Here is a 19,066-nt window from a genome sequence, read left to right on the forward strand (position 1 = left end):
AAATTCCATCGGAACCGCTCGTGTTTTCTTGCTGCTCGCTCGCCCTCACCAACAAGGCCCCACCCTCCTGCTGTATCGCACCACCCTATTCCTCAAGTCGCTCCCTCGCGTTAATTTAGTCCTCCGCGTGAAGGTTTGACCGAATCGGTTTAATCGAATCGAGAACAGATGAAAAATAAATCGGGGCTTTCGCTACGGCCTGTGCGACGAAAAATATTTATTTACACTCTCTCCTCTGACGATCTTCCCCTTCCTCCGACTATCGCTTGAACATTCTCCCCTCGGCTCGGCTTACAGCGAGCGGGAAGATGTGCGGATCGATTTTTGCTCCAATCATTTCCCTTCTTATGAGATCACGTTCTCGGACTTCGGTTATCGTTACAGCTGTGTACACTTAAAAAAGAACTGAGACCCTCGGTGACGCCGACGTATGGTAGACCGGTGGTTCAAAGGACTATGTCTCAAGGTACCGGTAGCTTATACAGCGGATCTCAAGCACTCGGCGGTATGGCTCACGGCATCGCCGGAACCGGATTCGGAGGGGCGCCCGCATTACGCGGCATTATGGAGGGTTCCATTGAAATGCAGAAAATCAAGAAGGTCCAGAGTTTCTTCAGGGGCTGGCTATGCCGTAGGCGTTGGAAGCAAATCGTTGAACAGTACATCAAAAGCCCGCACGCAGAAAGCATGCGCAAGCGGAACAGGTAATTGTTCTCTCTCTCTCTCTTTCTCTCTCTCTATGCTTCTGTCTGTTTTTCCTCGAATTGAGCACGATTACGTTCGTCAACTTGTTCGCGGACTTCACGCACCCATTGGAAGGCCTCACCGCGAATCTCCCGGACCTGCGGTCCCGGATATCCGGTTCTGCGATCGAATTAACTTCGACGAAATTGACACGTCGGTGACATCGGAAAACCTTGCTCTCGACACTGTTTTTAAAGCAGCGTGTTATTTCAACATTCCAATTAATTGTATCCTTCAGCTTATCCTTCAGCAGCACTCACAAAGAAGCGAGCAAAAATCGATGTGAGTTAACTCGCAGCTGACATATGACGCAGAGAATTCCTTTCGCATACCGGCTACGAGATAACTCGTATTTGACAATTAGTGTATTGACGAGTGCCAATCAAACGCGAAAACCGACATCGAAGAGAGACGCAGGCATCGCGAGCGACGTGAGGATTCCGCTTTCGCCGGGTAAAATTCAGCATCGAATAAAATTCATGCGCTCCTTGGCCGACGCGTGGAATAACAATGAAGTTTCGTTTTGCGCGTGTTAAGGAATCGAAAGAGTATCGATCTCGAGGAATATTCTTGCTTCCGCGGAATCAATTCCTTTATTTCGCCGATCACGTTTCCGCCCGTGGTTTTTCGTCGCCATTGGGAGATTTTTTAATCAGGCGCGGCCCTCTCGCTCCGATATTTCTTTTCATTCCTGATATAATAGTGACGTAAAAGGCAACGGTTATTGGTTTCATTTAATTCGTGCCACAGGACACTGAATGTCTATATGTGTGTGCGCGCGTGTGTATATATACATGTGTGTATGTCATCCCGTTTCAGTCTGGTATTTAAAATGGTGGAGGCCGAGGTGGAGTACACGGAGCAGATGGAGGTTTTAGTAATCTGTTTTCTGAGGCCTTTCAAGATGGCTGCCAGTTCAAAGAAACCCCCATGTAGTCACGAGGATGTGAATAGCATATTTTTGAATAGCGAGACCGTGCTGTTCCTTCATCAGATCTTCCTGAAGGGTCTCACTTCTCGTATGGAGAGCTGGCCCACTTTAGTTTTAGGTACGAATCACTGATGAAACGCGATACCGATTGATATGATACGCGAATGACGCGAACACATGTGAACAATTGTCTCTCTGATCCTCCACGGATCGAAAGCTGAAATTTAATTTTGTTGCGATGTTCCGGGAAATTGCAAAGTTTCCGATATTCAACCTGATATCTTATTTCGCAGCTTCCTCTCTCTTCGTTTTGCATAAAAATATACATTAGCGCACTAATTGATACATACTGCTGATGAGCACATTAATGTTAATATACATATAATATATTGACATTATGTCGACACGTTATATTGGCATTAACGCGCATTAATATTAATACACACATTAGCGTCTGTATTTTGCAAAAAGAGAAAGGAAAGTTCATGTTGCGCAATTGACCGGTCGTGACGTCTGTAATGCACGCAGGTGACTTGTTTGACATGCTGCTACCGATGTTATCGATATATCAAGAGTACGTGCGAAACCACCACTACAGCCTTCAAGTGTTAACCGAATGCAAGCAATCAGCCTCGTTCGCGGCATTGCTCAAGAGGTCGGAGCAAAAGACTGCCTGCCAAGGACGATCCCTGGAGACCTTTTTAACATATCCCATGCATCAGGTAATAACCTCGGTCAAGAGAAGCGTGTGTGTGAATGTTGGCGTGAAACTGTCATTATTAAAACGCCCGACTGCATTTTTGTCGTCCCGACCTATTTCGCGAATGACCTCACGCAAGACACGTGTCGCGAGCGTATCTCTGGACGATTTCAAGGAAGGATTTCGCTTTGAAATTATCGCCATGAAATTCGCGGGGCGAGATCGACTCGCTCGCATCGATCGCTCGCTCGCGTTGTTCGCTTCCACGCGACCACTCGTTTTCTCGCGGCGAGAACGGGAAAAAACGCAGCGATAATCTCGCTGATACGATGGAGTTTCTTCAGGAGGGCGGAGCAGGGGAGGCGTAGACAGTCTATCGGACCAAGGTAGTTCGGAAACTTTCATGAATAATGCACGAAGTGTAAGGATCTTGTCGAACGATAAGTGGACTCTCGGCGGTGGTGCGGAAAAATATAAATCGTCTCGTGCCTTGGCAAGATACTTTGCTCAATTCGCCGGTCGAATACAATTAACAACCTCTGTAAATACAGCGAAGAGCCTACTGTTACTTCCGTGTCCGATCATTAATTGCTTTCGCGAAGTTCGCGCCGCGGCGGCTTTGAGAAGTTTAATTACACGCGCACCCGCTAGACTCGTCTCGGATAAAACTCGCGAACGTAGCGGGATTATATGTAAAAAAGTGGCGTTTCACTTCCGTAGATTCCGAGGTACATAATTACTCTGCACGACTTACTGGCGCACACGCCGTACGACCACGTGGAACGCAAGAGCCTCCAGAATGCCAAGCAACAGTTGGAGGACCTGTCGAGACAAATGCACGACGAGGTACTTGCAAATTAATTCTGCACGAGCGTCGCCTTTGAGCGTCCGAGTTTTAATCGCTGTTCCCTGCGCGTTTCGTCTTATCCCGCAGGTCAGTGAGACCGAGAATCTGAGGAAGAACTTAGCGGTGGAGCGAATGATCGTCGAGGGATGCGACATTTTGTTGGATGTCAATCAGGTTTTCGTGAGACAAGGTGAGTTCGTGAAAAATCGTATTCCTCCTCGCAATTTTTTGCGCAATTTTTGCTTCAACACGAGGTGTTTCTCTAAGTTTCTCGACGCTCGAACCGCGCGAATCTAAATGATCGAAATTGTTTCGCGTCGGACTGATTCCTATCTAATTCGATAATAAAGAAAAGCGAGATAATACGTTAAGTAACAACGCAAAAGTGGCTGTTGCACAACAGCTTCGGTCCGTTCATGAAGGATCAATCGCGCTTAAAAAAAGCGTTACAGAAAAAGCAACGCAAAGTAAGATCGAAAGCGTTCGAATGCTCTATCAGAGTCGGTAAAAAGGAAACGAGCGGCAGTCGTTCGTCCTTCGCGAGCTGCTTATCCTTGGCTGAGAAGCTCGAAGCTGAGCTTGATCGCTGTCGGTAAAAGCTGGACGAGCGAACGTTCCTCATTGCAGGGGATATCTAAGGGAAGAGCCGAAAACGCGCGCGAAAAGGCGCAAGCGCACGTTTAGGTTTCCGGAGAATCGATGATGTGACGTCGACTATAGTCTCTTCGCGCTAAATCCTCGCTCTCGTCTGGATCCTGCGCAATGCGTCCTGCCAGGGCTGACCTATTGTCGCGCAATTGGAGGACCTTGGTCAGACGAGAAATCCTTACGTCGATCGACCGTGATTCAAGAAAGAATCATGCAACGGCGTGACGACACGCGAGGGAAATTACGATTCTCGCAAGGACTCTAATCTCAGCTATTTCGAGTTCGGCTTCCTCGATAATAAATTGTGCTCCGAAATGGCAAGACGTTCGAAATTCGATACAATTAGAATTTTGAATGTTGGAGCAACGTTGAACAAATTTAACGGCAAAAATAACGCGCGGCGCTAAAAAGGAATTTCAAAATATATATAACAGCAAGAAATGATAAATAATACATATCGGAAACAATGGCTTTAATTAGCGGCAGCGCAACTTATGGCTAAAACGTATCATCGATCGAGCTTGAAATTAGCGTGCAATTCCGCACGAGGAGTGGCTGTGGAAACTCTGCTGACGGCCACTTCAAGCAGGAAATTCCCGCGTGTGCCGGCCCGACTAACCCCTCGGTACGGCCTTGGCACCCCTCGTGCTTGACGCCACATCACATGGTTACCGCGTTAACATCCCTCGCACGGCAGCGGCACAACAGCCCCTCCCGCGACCGCGAATTACCCTCTCGTCTGGCCGCTTGGCCTTTTCATCCGCTATGAAAAAGTCGGTCGAGGGGCACGAACGTTTTCGCGACGAGGCTGAGCGCACGACGACGTCGAGTCGGAGTTTCCTTCAAGGGTCGCCTACGCGGGGGATGTCTGGCGGTGTCGCGGGGCTGGGGGTCGACGAACGGACGAAAAGAAGCGACGACCAATCCGCGTTGCCATTTTGTTGGCCCGTCGATTCGACGGCGTGTCTCGATGTGACAACGACGACGATGACGACAACGACGACGACGGTCGTGGTGGTGGTGGTGGTGGTGGTGGTGGTGGTGGTGGCAGCGGCGGCAGCGGCGGCGGCGGCGGCGGCGGCGACGGCGGCGGCGGCGGCGACGGCGGCGGCGGCGGCGACGATAGCGACGACGACGACGACGACGACGACACGAACGAGTGGAGTTTCGCGACGTTGTGCGCGAGTTCGATAATACCTGGCTCGATAGTGAGCGAGGTGGGACCAAGCGGTATGTGCGACGCTGGTATCAGGGACCAAGGATAATCGGGAATCTAAGGATCAGCCATAGCTTACGTCCGCACGCGAGCAACCGGCGGATGACCATTAAGTTCGATCGCTTAGCTAAGGTATGCGCGTGCATGGCTCCAGGGATATCCAGAGATATCGCCAGGGAATCTTATAATCGGCGAGCTTCTTAAAGAAAGACAAACGCCGCTAATGATAAGTCTCGCTCTCGTGCGAGCTGAATACACGAACTGATACTAGATCCGCATGAAACTACCCCTTTCTCGCAGGGCTATAATCCCCAGGTCGATATCTCGATCTGCGATTCTTGTATTTACCAGCAGAATTTCTGCTCTCATACTGCGCGAGGAGCAACCTCAGAGTGTCTAGTTTCATCATCCCCGCGACATGTGTTTTTTACGATACTCCGAACGTATTCAGAATCCGCGTTCGAGCCGCGTTCGATCTGATCTGTCTTTTGTCACTCGGCAGAGAAGCTAATCGGCGGAGCGTTCTCGGTGAGAGAGATCGATTAACGGAGAGAGGTCAAGACTGGCACGGTCTCGGCAAGTTTACACTTCGGTTACACATACTCTCTCCCTCTCTCTCTCTCTCTCTCTCTCTCTCTCTCTCTCTCTCTTCCTCTGGAGTACACACATCCCCGCGTGTGTAGCGTCGAAAGTCGACTCTCCGACGAAGTCACGCCGCCGAACGGACGAACGCCGATGTCAGCAACGCGCGCGATCATCCCTGACACCGTCCGACACGACATCCATCGCGAATCCCACTCGCCACCACCGTCCACCGTCGTCACGCGTGTGCCGCTTTCGCCGTGTTATTTTTAAACACGGCGGCCTCCCCTAATTGTATCGATTATTTTGAGAAAGCGCGCCTCACAGACCGGCGTCGAAGCTGACACGCGACGACGCTCGGCCGCGACGAGCGCCCGTGCGGGGATTATTTTTACCGGTGTGCGTCGTTATTTCTTCTTACGCGGTATTCCTTCGACGGTATCAATACGACGAGACGAAACACGCCGGGCCACGTCACGAACGGAGGTCTCACGCTCGCGTCTAATGCCGTGTTCTTCGTGAATTTCAGGTACGCTCGTGCAACTCGTGGACAAGCCGCGCGGTGCGCGGAGCAGGCTGAGCGCTACCTTCGGCGGCAAAGCGGCCAGCGACAAAGAGGCGGTCAGGCAGTGTTTCCTGTTCTCGAATCACCTGCTGCTCACGACCCGCCAGTCCGACGACGACGGTCGGCTGAATCTCGTCCCGCAGATCGGCAAGATCCCCTTGTCCGAGGCGGCGCTGATCGAGGATCCGAGCGATCAGACTGCCACGGACGATGACGGTATTCATTCGCTTGATAACGATTTGATAACGATCACCTTCTCTCCTCGATTTTTGACGGCGCATGGACATTCGATTTAACGCGTTCGCTTTGCCGCCTGCGTTGCTTTCCGTTGCGCAAGGGAGTAACCCCCTTGCGCAACGGAATCGTTTGAATTGCCAGAGGTACGGTAAATTAATGTAATTCGAGGCGTGCACGTTTTTTCTACCGCGTCTCGTTGGTTTCAGCCCAGTGGTCGTGTAAGGCGAATTCTCTCGAATGTAATTAATTGAGTTTTACACACGTAACCCGATGAGACGCGGCGGTATCGCGGATGATGTCGGCTGACGGCGGCTGGCGGCCGTCACCGCATTCTAAGCGTCAATGAGCGCGGAATTCCGATTCGCAAAATACGGCGATTCTTCTGGATTATTTCACATTTTACACGAGGCTTCTCTTCGTTTGTCGCGCGTTACTTTGTACGCAGCTAAAGAGAATCCGCCCGCGCGAGAGGACAGGTGAGAGCCGTCTTAATCAGTCACAGCTGTGTCGCAGCGAGAACGACACAGTAGTAACACAATCGCGAACACTTGACCGAACGATTGACTCGAGTGCCGCGGAGTAGCGACTGTGAACTGATTTTAGAACTGTCAGTATGTTCGATGTCAAGCGGCATCAGCGAGAGTAGCGGAAGCGGCAGCAGTAGCGCGACCTCCCAGCTGCAGAATCGCGACTTCAAGATCATTCTCGACGTAAAGTCCGGCGGAGTTAAGGTGACTGTGCATCTCGTAGCGCCTACTATGCAGGTGAGTCGACAGGACCTCGGGAGGCCTCGCTAAACTGGCGTGTCACTGAGAGAGATACCCGGCGAAATTTTCCGCAGGAAAAGGCCGCTTGGATCAGCGACATCAGCCAGTGCATGGACAACGTTCACTTCAACGACCTGCTCCACGGATCGGACACCAGTTCCGTCACGATGCCGCAGTCTATTAGAAACGACCCGAAGCTCTTCAAGGACGACGTGGACATACGCTTCAGTCGTACCTTGAACTCCTGCAAGGTGCCGCAGATACGTTCCGCCACGCCGGAGCGTTTGCTGCAGCGGCTGACCGATCTGCGGTTCCTCAGCATCGACTTTCTCAACACGTTTCTATTGACGTACCGGGTGTTCACCGACGGCGTCACGGTGCTGGAGGCTCTCAAGAAGGTCTTCTACGAGGCCGAGCCGCCGGACGCGCCGATGCCCACCGGGTCCCTCATGTGAGTAAAACGGCTAAGCGGCTAGTAAATCAACCTCACCTACGAGGACGAGGAAGGAATTAGCTATTATTGTTTTTCGACACGTATATTGCTTGCCAACAGAAAACCAACAGATCGAATATCTGGATGATGGAACGTTAAAAAATTCTAAAATAGGTTCTCCTTTCATTTTGAAGTACCGGGTTAGTATGGGTTAATCCGAGACAAAATTTCGTTTGCTCTTCAAATGAAGGGAAAATAGAAGTGAAGGATTTGAGGTTCCCGCTACCGATTGTCACTTCGCTTGCTATTCAATGTCCACGTAGAGACCGTGCGATGTATCCTTAAAGTATGTACTTGTGAAAGTTTTACTAAGAAGGGCAGTAAGTTTTTTGATACTTTGGACTGGTTCTTTTTATGTAAAAGATCGAAATAATTTATCGTGTGCTTTCAGCTTATAAAAGAACTCATCTTATAGAGGAAAGAAATGAAAAATTTTTCACGTTGTCTTTGAGAAAAATCGCGAGGTTTCTTACATCTCCATTTTAGGTCTCTAGACGTGCTAGGAGCTTCCGCGGGCGAGTCCCAGTTGCAATCAGAAGACCGAAGGAGAAGCAGCTTTTCACCGAGACGAACCAGCGGCGCGAGCTCGGTGTCAGGTGAATCGGAGTTCCGAGACGATGAGAGTCGGAATTACGTTAACCTTCGGGCCTCCATCATCGGATATCACCGGATCCAATTTGAATTTTTCTCTTGAGCAATTTTAACTGTTTGTCAAGATCGATATATTCAAGATCGTGACTTTTATTCTCCCTCAGAGATTTTCCCAAAAACAAAGAGAAACTACTTACTCACTCGCTTCTTTTTTTTTTTTTCATAGAACGAACGAATTCCTCAATCTAATTAACGCGATGGTGCACCAGGAGTTAACGACTACGTCGTGATTAATCACCGGTCCTCCACTAACACTCGTTTGTCGCGCGTTTTGCGCACGCAGGTTACGGGTCGGAAGTGAGCGACTGCCGCGAAACTAGGCTCCACGGATCCTTCGACACCAATGTGGGTGGGCTGAATTCGAAGGGTCATTGGCGATCCGGTTACAGGAAGCGTGAGTACTTCTCGAGAATATCGCGCTTCGTAGTATTACCGATGAAGTAAAATTTGCGACGTAAATCTGTCGGATACTCGGCGCGCGTGGTCGAACGGTGAGATTTCTCGCGGCTGCTACACATACGCGATAGTGCCTGCCGCAACGTTTTCGACCGGGAGGAGCGATTTAGAGAAGAATATCTGTCGCGTTTAGTGGAGGAGGAACAGTCGCTCGGTCTGATCTCCGAGACTCCGATCATCAAACGTAGCCCTACGTCGCAGACGTCGAGTCCATCCACCGCGTCGCAATCCCCGATCACGCCGCGCAAGATCAGTATTCGCGTGAACAAGGACTCCGAGAACGACGGGTGTCACCTGACGATACCGAAAGTGATCGCCGTGTCGTCCAGCTCCGAGACGCTCACAGGTATTACCGAGAATCGATATCCGTGTTTGCGGTGTCCCGTAAAACTGAGCGAGAGGAAAACGCGGGGGAGACGGGAGATCCTTCTCTTAACCAGCCGTAATTTCTACGTTTTGCGAAATGAAAATTCGATAATACGACAATACGATACGTAATTGACGTATGAAAGTAAAAGTAATAAGTATGTTAAAATAAAATAATAAAACTGTATAGAAATTACACATGGTAAGAGAATATATAAGGAGGGAAAGAAATTTGTGAAATTTTTCAAATTTCAAAATTTCACGCTCTTGTTACACCCGCGGGACCTCGGTGTCGCCAATATATGAGCGATTTGGTAAACAAGATATTACAGTAATCAGCGCGCCATCCTCGCCGAGCAACTTGAGCTCCGTGACGCTAGTCGGCTCAACGGGATCCGGATCCGGATCTGGATCGGACCCGAGTCCTCAGGAAGCTGGTAGCTACTCCCGCGGTATCTCAGAGGAGACGGACACGCCCGTGGGGACGGAGGATAGCTCGAGAGGTATAAATTTCAATTTGACGAATTATTCAGCTGCGCGATAAATCCTTCTCCTCCGAGGCGAGGAGGAGGACAAACGAAGGGAACGAAGGGGAGGAAGGGAGGGAATGTAAGCTGACGCGTCGCGTACGAAATAAATGTTGCAGAGGTACAATTCACGTACGACACCCCGACGCAATCGATCGATAAGCCAGACACTCCCACGAAAACTCCGACCTCTCCGGCGAGCGGAGGAGCCGAGACGAAAAAAGAGGGGCAAACCACCCCGATGGATGAGGAGGGTAGCGAATCGTCCCTTCAGCAAGCCAGTCAACCGGCACAAACGAGTCAACAACAATATCCGGAGCACAGGGCATCTGTCGCCTCCGCTCCGCCGTGCACCACAAGGAGAGGCTCAATCTCCACCATAACCGGAGTATGTGTGATAATAAAACGAGAGAGAGAGAGAGAGAGAGAGAAAGAGAGAGATCGTCGACAGCTCCATTCGCGGGAGGCATTTACGAGAAGCGAAATCGAACAATCTCGCCGCGCTCGTTCGCGCGGTATTTCGCGCGAGATAAAGCGAATCCGGCACGAGGCGACGCGCGACCGCACGCGGTATTCACGCTCGTAATCGTCGCGATTGTCTTTGCAGAATTACTGGGCGAGTCGACGCTCGATGCAGGAGGAGATTTCGTCGCAGCAGAGCAACTATCAGCATGACGCTCAACAGGTCACCAGCAAAGCGGGCGTGGTGATCACGAGCTTCCGCCAGAGTCACCGAAGGTACGTCTCGACGATTTCGGTCCTCTACGCGCGGTCCCTCACCGCGTTACATAATCGTGCCTCTCGGACTTGGAGACGTGTTCGTGTATCGATAAAAATTATCTCTATTTCGTTCCTCGGTATCGTCGCTGAATGTTGAAGTGCCGTGAACGGCGATTTCTGCTTACTAACGCATGAGAGCTTCTTCTCGATATCATGTTTCATTTTTTTTTCTCCGACTCGTAATTACTTACTGACTTACTTTTAGAGAGAGAGGAATTGATAGAGGGGCGGGGGTTTCAGGGAGAAAGAGAATGGGAAAAGTAACAATGTCGCGCGGAGTATCTTTCGACATCTTTCGTACATAGCTCATGAGACAATTAACGAAGACAATTGATGAAGATTAATTCTCCCGTTCGCCTTCGTAGCGATATACGTGTGTTATATGTCAAGTGCAAATTCCTCGCTCTGCAAAAATGAATTTGTTTCTGCAAGATCCAGTCTGACGCGAGAGTTTTTACGTAGCCTTCGTAGTCGAGCATCGTATTGATTTGCATACGTGTATCGAGAGAATTGTAAATATGTTGTAAATAAGTTTAAACTACATCTCTGTCTCTCTCGTCTGAAACCATCTGAGAGTCGTAATTTAGAGCATTTCTTTTACCGGCAATATATATATATTTATATATATATATATATATATGTGTCCTTTTTCTCCGAATAAGTAACTTGTAAATATTCTTACTTATTCTTTTCTATATTCTTATTTGTCTCGCATCTCACAAATTTACGACATGATGATAAAGCGGTCTCGCAACAATCTCGAGATGCGAAAAGTCGCCGCCCGATTCGTAATTTTTTTCTTTGCTCCATTTCGTCCGACTAATTATACATATTTCTATATACATATATATTATATATATATATATATATATATATTTGTCGCCATTTTCGAGACTGAAGTGGTCCCTCTAATCAGGAAGATACTTCCGCTGCCGTTTCTACTCAACTGTATTTCATGTATTGTTTTGTGTCATTCATAGCATTGGACCTGAACCTATCTGGTAAGTGGGCTCATTTTGAAGACATCATTATCCACTTGTTGCTTGCGGCATGGCAACGAAAGCCCCGCTCCTTTGCTTGCAATTATCGTTAGGCTGCAACACCTTCATATGTGTCCTACTACGTCCTGTGCTCTCTGTGTACTACAAAATCTACTCTCTATTGTTCGTCTATAAACTTCAATTGTCAGTCACAACGTTCATCTTCGCGATCCTCACACGCAACGTTTGTCTCCCCTCTGCTCTGGCCTTTTGATCGATCGATTTCGTTCACTCTCACACGACATCTCTCATTCGGTCCTTCTACTCTTGGCCATCTGATAGAATGCACCATATCGAAGAAGAGTGAATGGACCAAACGAAATAGAAATAGTTTTTACCCGATAGAGCCGCCTCTGTGTCACTTGACATGCGTGCTTTACTAGTGCTGGATATTCCAAGAGAGCAGGCTTGCGGCCGGTATAATTCACGAAGCGAGTTCGAGCATCGATCCCCCGCGCGCGATCCATCTTGCGCTCGTCAACTGCGAAAGGAGCGACGATTCGTCGTTGGTCGGACGCGCATCGTCGTTTCGGCGGCGTCGAGATCGAACTCTCGTCGGAATTATGTCAGTTTCAATCCTCGTACCAAATACACATACTTGTATACTTCGTAGCGAACACGATAGTGAGAATAGCAAATAGAAGGTACATCTACACCGCTGACTGCCGATGTTCTAGAACTTTAGCAAATCGAGATGCACATTTAGACGTAACCTGCTTGAGCCGCTCGCGGCTCAGAGAGATTGTTAGGGGCGATGCAACGTAGAGCGTAGAGCGAGACACGTATGGTGACCACCGAGACGAAAGTACAACTCTCTCGAGCCACCGAGATTCCGATTTTTGCTCACGAAAGCGCGACTGCCCTCTCGATATCTCCGACTAAAGGCAGTCCTCCTTCCGAATGCAGGAGCAGCACGTCCACGGCCGCGGCCGCGTTCGCAATCGCGACTTCCGCCTCGAGCAATCCGCCTGACAAGGGGCCCAGCACCGCGAACGACGGCAACAACCGCAGCGGTTCCTGCCGCGACAAGAACAGACGGAAGGAATCGGTGATGTCGACCGCCGCCACTATGAGGGTGCTCAACGTCCTGCGGCACTGGGTGTCCAAGCATCCGCAGGACTTCGAGCTTGATCAGAAGCTGAAGAACCTGACGATCGAGTTCCTGGAAGATATCATTTACAGTCCGAACCTGCTGTCGGTTGAACACAAGGCGGCCAGCCAGCTACTCAGGCTGATCACCAAGGAAGAGCTCGAGAGCAGCAAGATTGACTTGGACAAATTGCTGGCGCCGCCGACGGTAAGCGAAATTCAAGAAACTCTTGGACGTCTCAGCACTGGAGACAGCTTCCCGCAGCTGTCTCCAGTGTCTGATTCATTCCGCGAGATATTTGAGATTTTTCTAAATCGACTAACGCTCGACCACGAATTCCATTCAGGTTCAGAGCAAGGAGAGCATCGAGACGCTGTCCGCGCTCGAGATCGCGGAGCAAATGACGTACCTGGACCATCAGATATTCGTGTCCATCGCCAGCGAGTAAGTAACGACCCGCCGCTTTCCATCGTCATGCAGTCTTGATGCACACGAGAACTCGCTTCGCAGGGAATTCCTCGGCCAAGCGTGGATGAAGACGGATAAGAGCACACGCGCGCGCCACATCCTCCTCATGACGAAGAGATTCAACGAGGTGTCGCAGCTGGTGGTCTCCGAGATTATCCGTCGGTCCAACATGTCGGCCAGGGTGGCGGCCATCGAGAAGTGGACCGCGGTCGCCGATATCAGCCGAGTGCTGCACAATTATAACGGCGTGCTGCAAATTTGCGCGGCGTTCACCAACAGCAGCGTGTATAGGCTGAAGAAAACCTGGGAGAAGGTCTCCAAGACGGTGAGCCAACAGTCGAGTCCCGGGACTCGATCTTTTCACGGAAAATTCAGAGCCGACTTGATTCCTTTCGTTCTCCTCGATGAACGAAAAGTCGTTGGGAAGGACCAGGAAATATTAAGTTGCGACTGCAAGGATATTGTCTTGGAACTTTTCATGGGAATTACCACGAATGTACACGATCGAACACGAATTCCATGTAATTCCGCGTTATGTCGAAACGAAGGACCATCGTGCGCGATTCTATCGTACGTTCTTGTCGAACTTTCAGACGAAGCAGACGATAGAGAGACTGCAGCACATCGTCTCATCCGACGGACGCTTCAGAAATTTGCGGGACGCCCTGCACCGTTGCGACCCACCCTGCATCCCTTACTTGGGTCTCTACCTCACCGATCTCTCGTTCATCGAGGAGGGCACTCCAAACTTCACCGAGGACGGTCTTCTGAATTTCTCCAAGATGCGAATGGTGAATTTCTCGCGTTACCCTCATTAATTTCGCTCTTGAAAGTTTTCTCGTTCGTGCCGACTGACTCGTGCCGTTTCTCCGCTGCAGATCGCCCATGTGATCCGCGAGATACGACACTTCCAGCAGACGCCCTACAAGATCGAACTGATCACGAAGGTGAGCAACTACCTGCTGGACACGTCGCTTCTGCTGAACGAGAAGGATCTGTATCGCATGTCTTTGGACATCGAGCCCAGAACATCCAGGCTAAGCAGCTCGACCATAATCGGTTTGCCGCCGTCGGTCAGTCAAGCGTCTATGAAATGAACTCGTTTCGTCGTCTTGAGCGAACAAACGAACGGAGAGAGTGGGAACCAAGCGGCAAGTTAAAACCGCGACGAGCGAGAAGATAAGACGATAAGGAAGATCCAAGATCGAAAAGTAGTAAGTATCCGTTGCGCGCGCGGCCGATTATTCGATCGCGAACGCGACTCGCCGTGTTTACAGCCCCGTCCACTCTTTCTGTCCACTTGAGTTACGCTGTCGGCTTGTGACGCGTCGATTTTCGACGTTCGCTTCTTTTGTCGTTTTTGCGTCTGACGCGTTTTCGCGAGGTATAAGCTCCTAGACAAATAAGGTCAACGGGGATCTCGTCGTCGCAAAGAATCGGCCTCTCAGCCTCTTCCGCGGGAAGGAACTTGGTCGCAAGTTCGTTTCGGACAACGTACGATCGCGGTAAGTGCAGCGAAATTGAGATTACGTTCCGGGCGAATCTTCTCTAAGTTGCTGAAATTGCTCTCCGCTGTCCTTCGGTTGTTTCATTACCATTATTGCTCTTGCTTCCGAGAAGCTCTCATAGACATTTTGCGACGATAAAGTGAATACATAGACTAAGGGTAGAAGTGGATGTGCGCGTGGCTGGACATAAGATTGAAGATAAACTTGCTATTTTGTTGCGAAATGTCGCTAAGGATCTGCAATTGTTTTCTCCCGTAATTTTTACCTGTGCAACTTCAGACCACGCGAGAATTCCTTTGAATTAAAAACGATGTTGATGAAATAATCAGTAACAAGAGTAGAAGAAGAGAAGAGAATTTTTTTTTTCGTGATAACGTATTTCTTTCCTTGTGCATTCCGCATATCATTATCTTGTGTGTGTCACGTGCATCATTCTCTCGTACGAAAAAGAAAAAAGAAAAAAAAAATAGATAGGAGAAAAGAAACAGAAGACAATTCGGACCTCGAAAATGTGGGCTGGGATATTATTATCTGTTCAATAAATTGCGCGTATTGTCATGGACGATCTGAGCTTTTTTACGGGACGGAGACTGCAGTGTGTTAATATCGACGTGACGATCGTCGACGAAGGGCACCAAAGTCACCGTCACTGAGTTTCGTTTAGCACAGCTCAATCGAGCCAGTATTACTACGCGAGGCATGCAAGCATGTAACTCAAATAGTTCCAATGACGTACCTTTAAGACGACAAATGAGAAGCGTGGGAGTCGATTGAAGATTGTATCTTGACAATCAGTAGAGTAAAGATATCGCTGTTTTCCGTTTGTTCCGATTATCGTTATACGAGCATCAAAGCAGCTCGCTTGTCAAGCGACCGAAAATCGATTCTTCCGCGTTCGCAGCTGTCTTTTTCTAACACATGCCGTTATATATACCCACCGATAGGTAATTATATATTTAACGATAGATAATCTCTCATTACCTTACGAGTTTACAGTGTTTTATTTTTTATATTATTCTACTATATTTTTTATCCTGTTACTATGCTCTATTATGTCTCTATATTAAATATTTTATTTTTATATTAAATCTTTTACTGTTTTACAGAGTCTTATTTATTTATATGATACTACCCGTACTGTATGGATGTTCGTTGACGCTGAATACTTCCTTACGACTCGTTCGGTCTTAACTGTAAGAACGCTACTTTTAACTGCAAAAGCTACGAGTGTTTTCTGTGTTTGGCAAGCGAGATACGAATCTTACACAGAGGCTACACATATCAATTATATTTGATATATTCCGAAACAACGGTCACCCGCCTCTATATTTTTATTCAATATTTATATCTATATAAAATAACACGAGAGAGAGAGAGAGAGAGAGAGAGAGAGAGAGAGAGAGAGAGAGAGAGAGAGAGAGAGAGAGAGAGAGAGAGAGAGAGAGAGAGAGAGAGAGAGAGAGAGGAAAAGAGCGAAAGAGAGAGAATCGGGATTCCGTTGACAAAGAGGCGGGTCCTTGTGTGAAAGAGAAATTTATATACACATATATTATATACATATTATATAAACATACATACTACGGTCGCTCTATTTTGAACCTTACGTTTACGAAAGGTATCAAGAAATCTCATTCTTCGTGTATACGAGTGGTTTTCTTGCCGGCAACGTTGCTGAATTTTATCGAAACGCGTAATCAGAATAAAAGAGAAGAAGTAAAAAGAAACCGCGAAATTCTCGGACGCATCTCTGCACCCGCGCGCGGAAATAACTGGATGTTCCGGTCGTGCGGGACGCGCGCCCGACGTCACGATCCTTCCGGCCTCGACGCGACGACAAATCATGGCGTGCGGACCACACGTTTCCCGATCCAAACGAAACACGGTACTCGCATACGATCGCTTCTCGAGAAGGCGATGTTGAGCAAAACCCCAGATGCTCGCGCTCGCATCCCCGACAAGAGCGAGCGGTGCACTTTAAGGCTCGACCACGCGGCTCGACGTGAGGACATGAGCGTCCCGAGGATAACATACGAGGATAACAAGCGAGACACCCGGTGGTAAACTGCATGGATCGATGCGCTAGTTTCATATTTATGCGAGAAATTGGGAAGGAGAAAGAGATAAATATATATTTAGAGAGAGAGAGAGAGAGAAAGAGAGAGAGAGAGAGAGAGAGAGAAAGAGTAGTAAGAAAAGGGCGACGTGCACGTCCTTGCGCGGATCTTCGCACCGTTGTCCTTACACCTGCGCCGCTCGACAGTGACGATGTCGCGACCAATCCATTGTAAATATTGAACCCGTTACTCTTGGCTAATTATGGCTGTCGTTAAAAGTCGACTCGACTATAATCACCGGGTGATCCGTACAGACCATGTGTGCACTTTACGCCCCCGGAAAGTATAGCTTATGATTTACGCGTTCTGGTATCTTTCGGCATATGTGATACTGTTGACCGTAGACGTAAAGTAGAAACAGAGAAACCGGGGCGGAGGGAGGGGGAAGGAGGAAAGAGTGTTTCTCGACCCGCATGGTTGATTTGTGCACTATCGACGCGAGAGCTTCTCCTCCGATATGATAAATCTTACTCGATGTGCAGCCGCAACTTAATTCGAATAACACACTTTTCGCACGGGAGCGGCAGATTCTCGTATTCGCCAATTCTTTATCGCGCCATGGAAATCGCGTGAAGGAACAGATGAAACGTGCGCGTCGGGAGTCACTCGAGTCCGCCGGTGTTTTCATTGACGCGAGGTTAAACGCGCGTTGAGCGTTCGTTGCGAGGTCGGGAGAGTTATTTCGGAATCTTGTGTTCACTTGTAGATTCTTTTGATATACTACAAAGTGTGTCCAAATGTGCGAGGAAACAAATATTCCCTATCGAAAGTTCAAAGAGACGCGCTAGCGCGAGTAGAGAGGGAGGAGATAGGCAGTGGTAAAGAGAGATAAAGAGAGTCTGCGAACGTGTTCGCGAGTAATTTTACAAATTAGACGGAGCATATCACTGTCACAATCAATCTCGTAATAATTACCGAGGTCCCTTTAATATTCCCGAGTATTCCCGTTCGCTCAAGCGGCTATAAATTTCGAGATATTCGTCGTTATTGCGTGTGATACTTCTCGGTGTAGATCGACGACTCGGTGACCTTTCACTTTTTCCGAGAGATCGAACGGATAGGAAATGTTACGGAACGACCGTCCGTTGTAATTTCGTTTTCGAAAACGATAGAATAGTGCGGGTCAGTGCATGACGAGTCGTTGAAAAATTCGTCCCATCCTGTAAAAATATATCATTATCCTTTTTGAATTTTTCTCAGAGTGCGAGATTTTCATATTTGAGAATCCTCCAACTCTCGAAATTTTTTCGTAAAATTTTCTTCTATCAAGAAACTTATCCGAGAGAGTAACGTTGGATTTGCTCTACCAGCATTTCCCGAATCCAACTTCAAAAAGTAATTTTTCCATTTGAAGTTTCGGAGAAACCGGCATTATTCCTTCCCAAACCCTCCCAGTGTGTACAAGAGAGCGCAGGATAAGAAATATTTCAGTTGGATTGTGTTGTGCCGATTCGGTGCATCATCTTTTCGTTTCGTCTTGGTCTTGCCCTTCAATCAACCGTTCTCGGAAAGATAACAGCGGACGGTCGTTTCGGACCATCCTGTACATGTATACTACTACCTCGCGATTTCATTCCGACGGCGTAATGCCGCTGTCCTCTCCGTGATTTGAAAGCCAATTCCTTTTACGGCTTTTTTTATCGTCGCGAACGATCCAAGGGTGGGCAACGCGCGGCCTTTCTCGTTAGGATAATATAAAAAGGTGTCTCGTGTGAAATACACAAAATATTTGGAGTAATAATCTATATTAGGAATTTCTCACGTCTAGACTCAGCACGCGCGATATACAATTAACCGCATACTCTCGGCGGCACCGCTTCTCGGGGCGCGGGGGGGGGGGAGGAATGTTTTGAAAATAGAAGATTTCGAATTATGCGCTCGGGACAACCGATCGAGTCGATGATTAAATTGATCGTATTCTTCGATCGCACCGAACGGTGGCGTGAGTCGCGTGCGAGACAGCTTCGAAAGGGTTGCCCAGCTCGATGAGGTTGCCCACCTCTGATCCAAGCCTTGTGCCAATTTGCGGGAAGTTTGCGCGACGAGCGACAGTCGATTGTATCGACGATTTTTATTAGAATATATAATATAATTGTAATTGGCAGTTCTCCGTGTCTCTCTCTTAGATTATAATCTAGACTGCGATGGATACGAGGGAAGGGGACGAAGGATACGGAACGTGACGTTTGCCGGAAGAGAACGTAAATTTACGTCGGTGCGCACGATCGGTTAGAGAGCTAAACTGTCCCTTCGAGTTCTCAGTCGCAGCCTGGATTACAATTTGGGGGATTATTAGAGAGATCTTCCGCCTCTACGGGAGGTTTGTACGATTCAAC

At 48.6% G+C, this 19,066-nt stretch overlaps 1 protein-coding gene across 6 annotated transcripts in view; it reads left to right on the forward strand.

The window, feature by feature from the left end:
* The window catches only part of LOC105190039 (ras-specific guanine nucleotide-releasing factor 2), a 55,522-nt gene extending 40,437 nt beyond the window's left edge, over nucleotides 1-15,085 (forward strand). For 2 of the 6 annotated variants that reach the window (XM_025300708.1, XM_025300709.1), the window contains exons 7-26: nucleotides 385-704; nucleotides 1,564-1,793; nucleotides 2,204-2,397; nucleotides 3,096-3,221; nucleotides 3,310-3,412; nucleotides 6,198-6,449; nucleotides 7,074-7,234; nucleotides 7,312-7,688; nucleotides 8,217-8,326; nucleotides 8,665-8,775; nucleotides 8,971-9,183; nucleotides 9,527-9,706; nucleotides 9,850-10,118; nucleotides 10,338-10,468; nucleotides 11,491-11,511; nucleotides 12,457-12,847; nucleotides 12,987-13,084; nucleotides 13,151-13,433; nucleotides 13,702-13,899; nucleotides 13,987-15,085. In XM_025300708.1, coding sequence (XP_025156493.1) covers nucleotides 385-704; nucleotides 1,564-1,793; nucleotides 2,204-2,397; nucleotides 3,096-3,221; nucleotides 3,310-3,412; nucleotides 6,198-6,449; nucleotides 7,074-7,234; nucleotides 7,312-7,688; nucleotides 8,217-8,326; nucleotides 8,665-8,775; nucleotides 8,971-9,183; nucleotides 9,527-9,706; nucleotides 9,850-10,118; nucleotides 10,338-10,468; nucleotides 11,491-11,511; nucleotides 12,457-12,847; nucleotides 12,987-13,084; nucleotides 13,151-13,433; nucleotides 13,702-13,899; nucleotides 13,987-14,205 — 3,987 coding nt within the window. In that variant the 3' untranslated portion in view covers nucleotides 14,206-15,085. The remainder of the gene's footprint in view (nucleotides 1-384; nucleotides 705-1,563; nucleotides 1,794-2,203; nucleotides 2,398-3,095; nucleotides 3,222-3,309; nucleotides 3,413-6,197; nucleotides 6,450-7,073; nucleotides 7,235-7,311; nucleotides 7,689-8,216; nucleotides 8,327-8,664; nucleotides 8,776-8,970; nucleotides 9,184-9,526; nucleotides 9,707-9,849; nucleotides 10,119-10,337; nucleotides 10,469-11,490; nucleotides 11,512-12,456; nucleotides 12,848-12,986; nucleotides 13,085-13,150; nucleotides 13,434-13,701; nucleotides 13,900-13,986) is intronic. The other 4 variants (XM_025300711.1, XM_025300710.1, XM_025300714.1 and 1 more) reach the window with 4 other exon arrangements.
* The last annotated feature ends 3,981 nt before the right edge of the window (nucleotides 15,086-19,066 follow it).

This window comes from Harpegnathos saltator, unplaced genomic scaffold, assembly GCF_003227715.2.
Source record: "Harpegnathos saltator strain DR-91 unplaced genomic scaffold, Hsal_v8.6 scaffold38, whole genome shotgun sequence".
Classification (NCBI taxonomy): domain Eukaryota; kingdom Metazoa; phylum Arthropoda; class Insecta; order Hymenoptera; family Formicidae; genus Harpegnathos; species Harpegnathos saltator.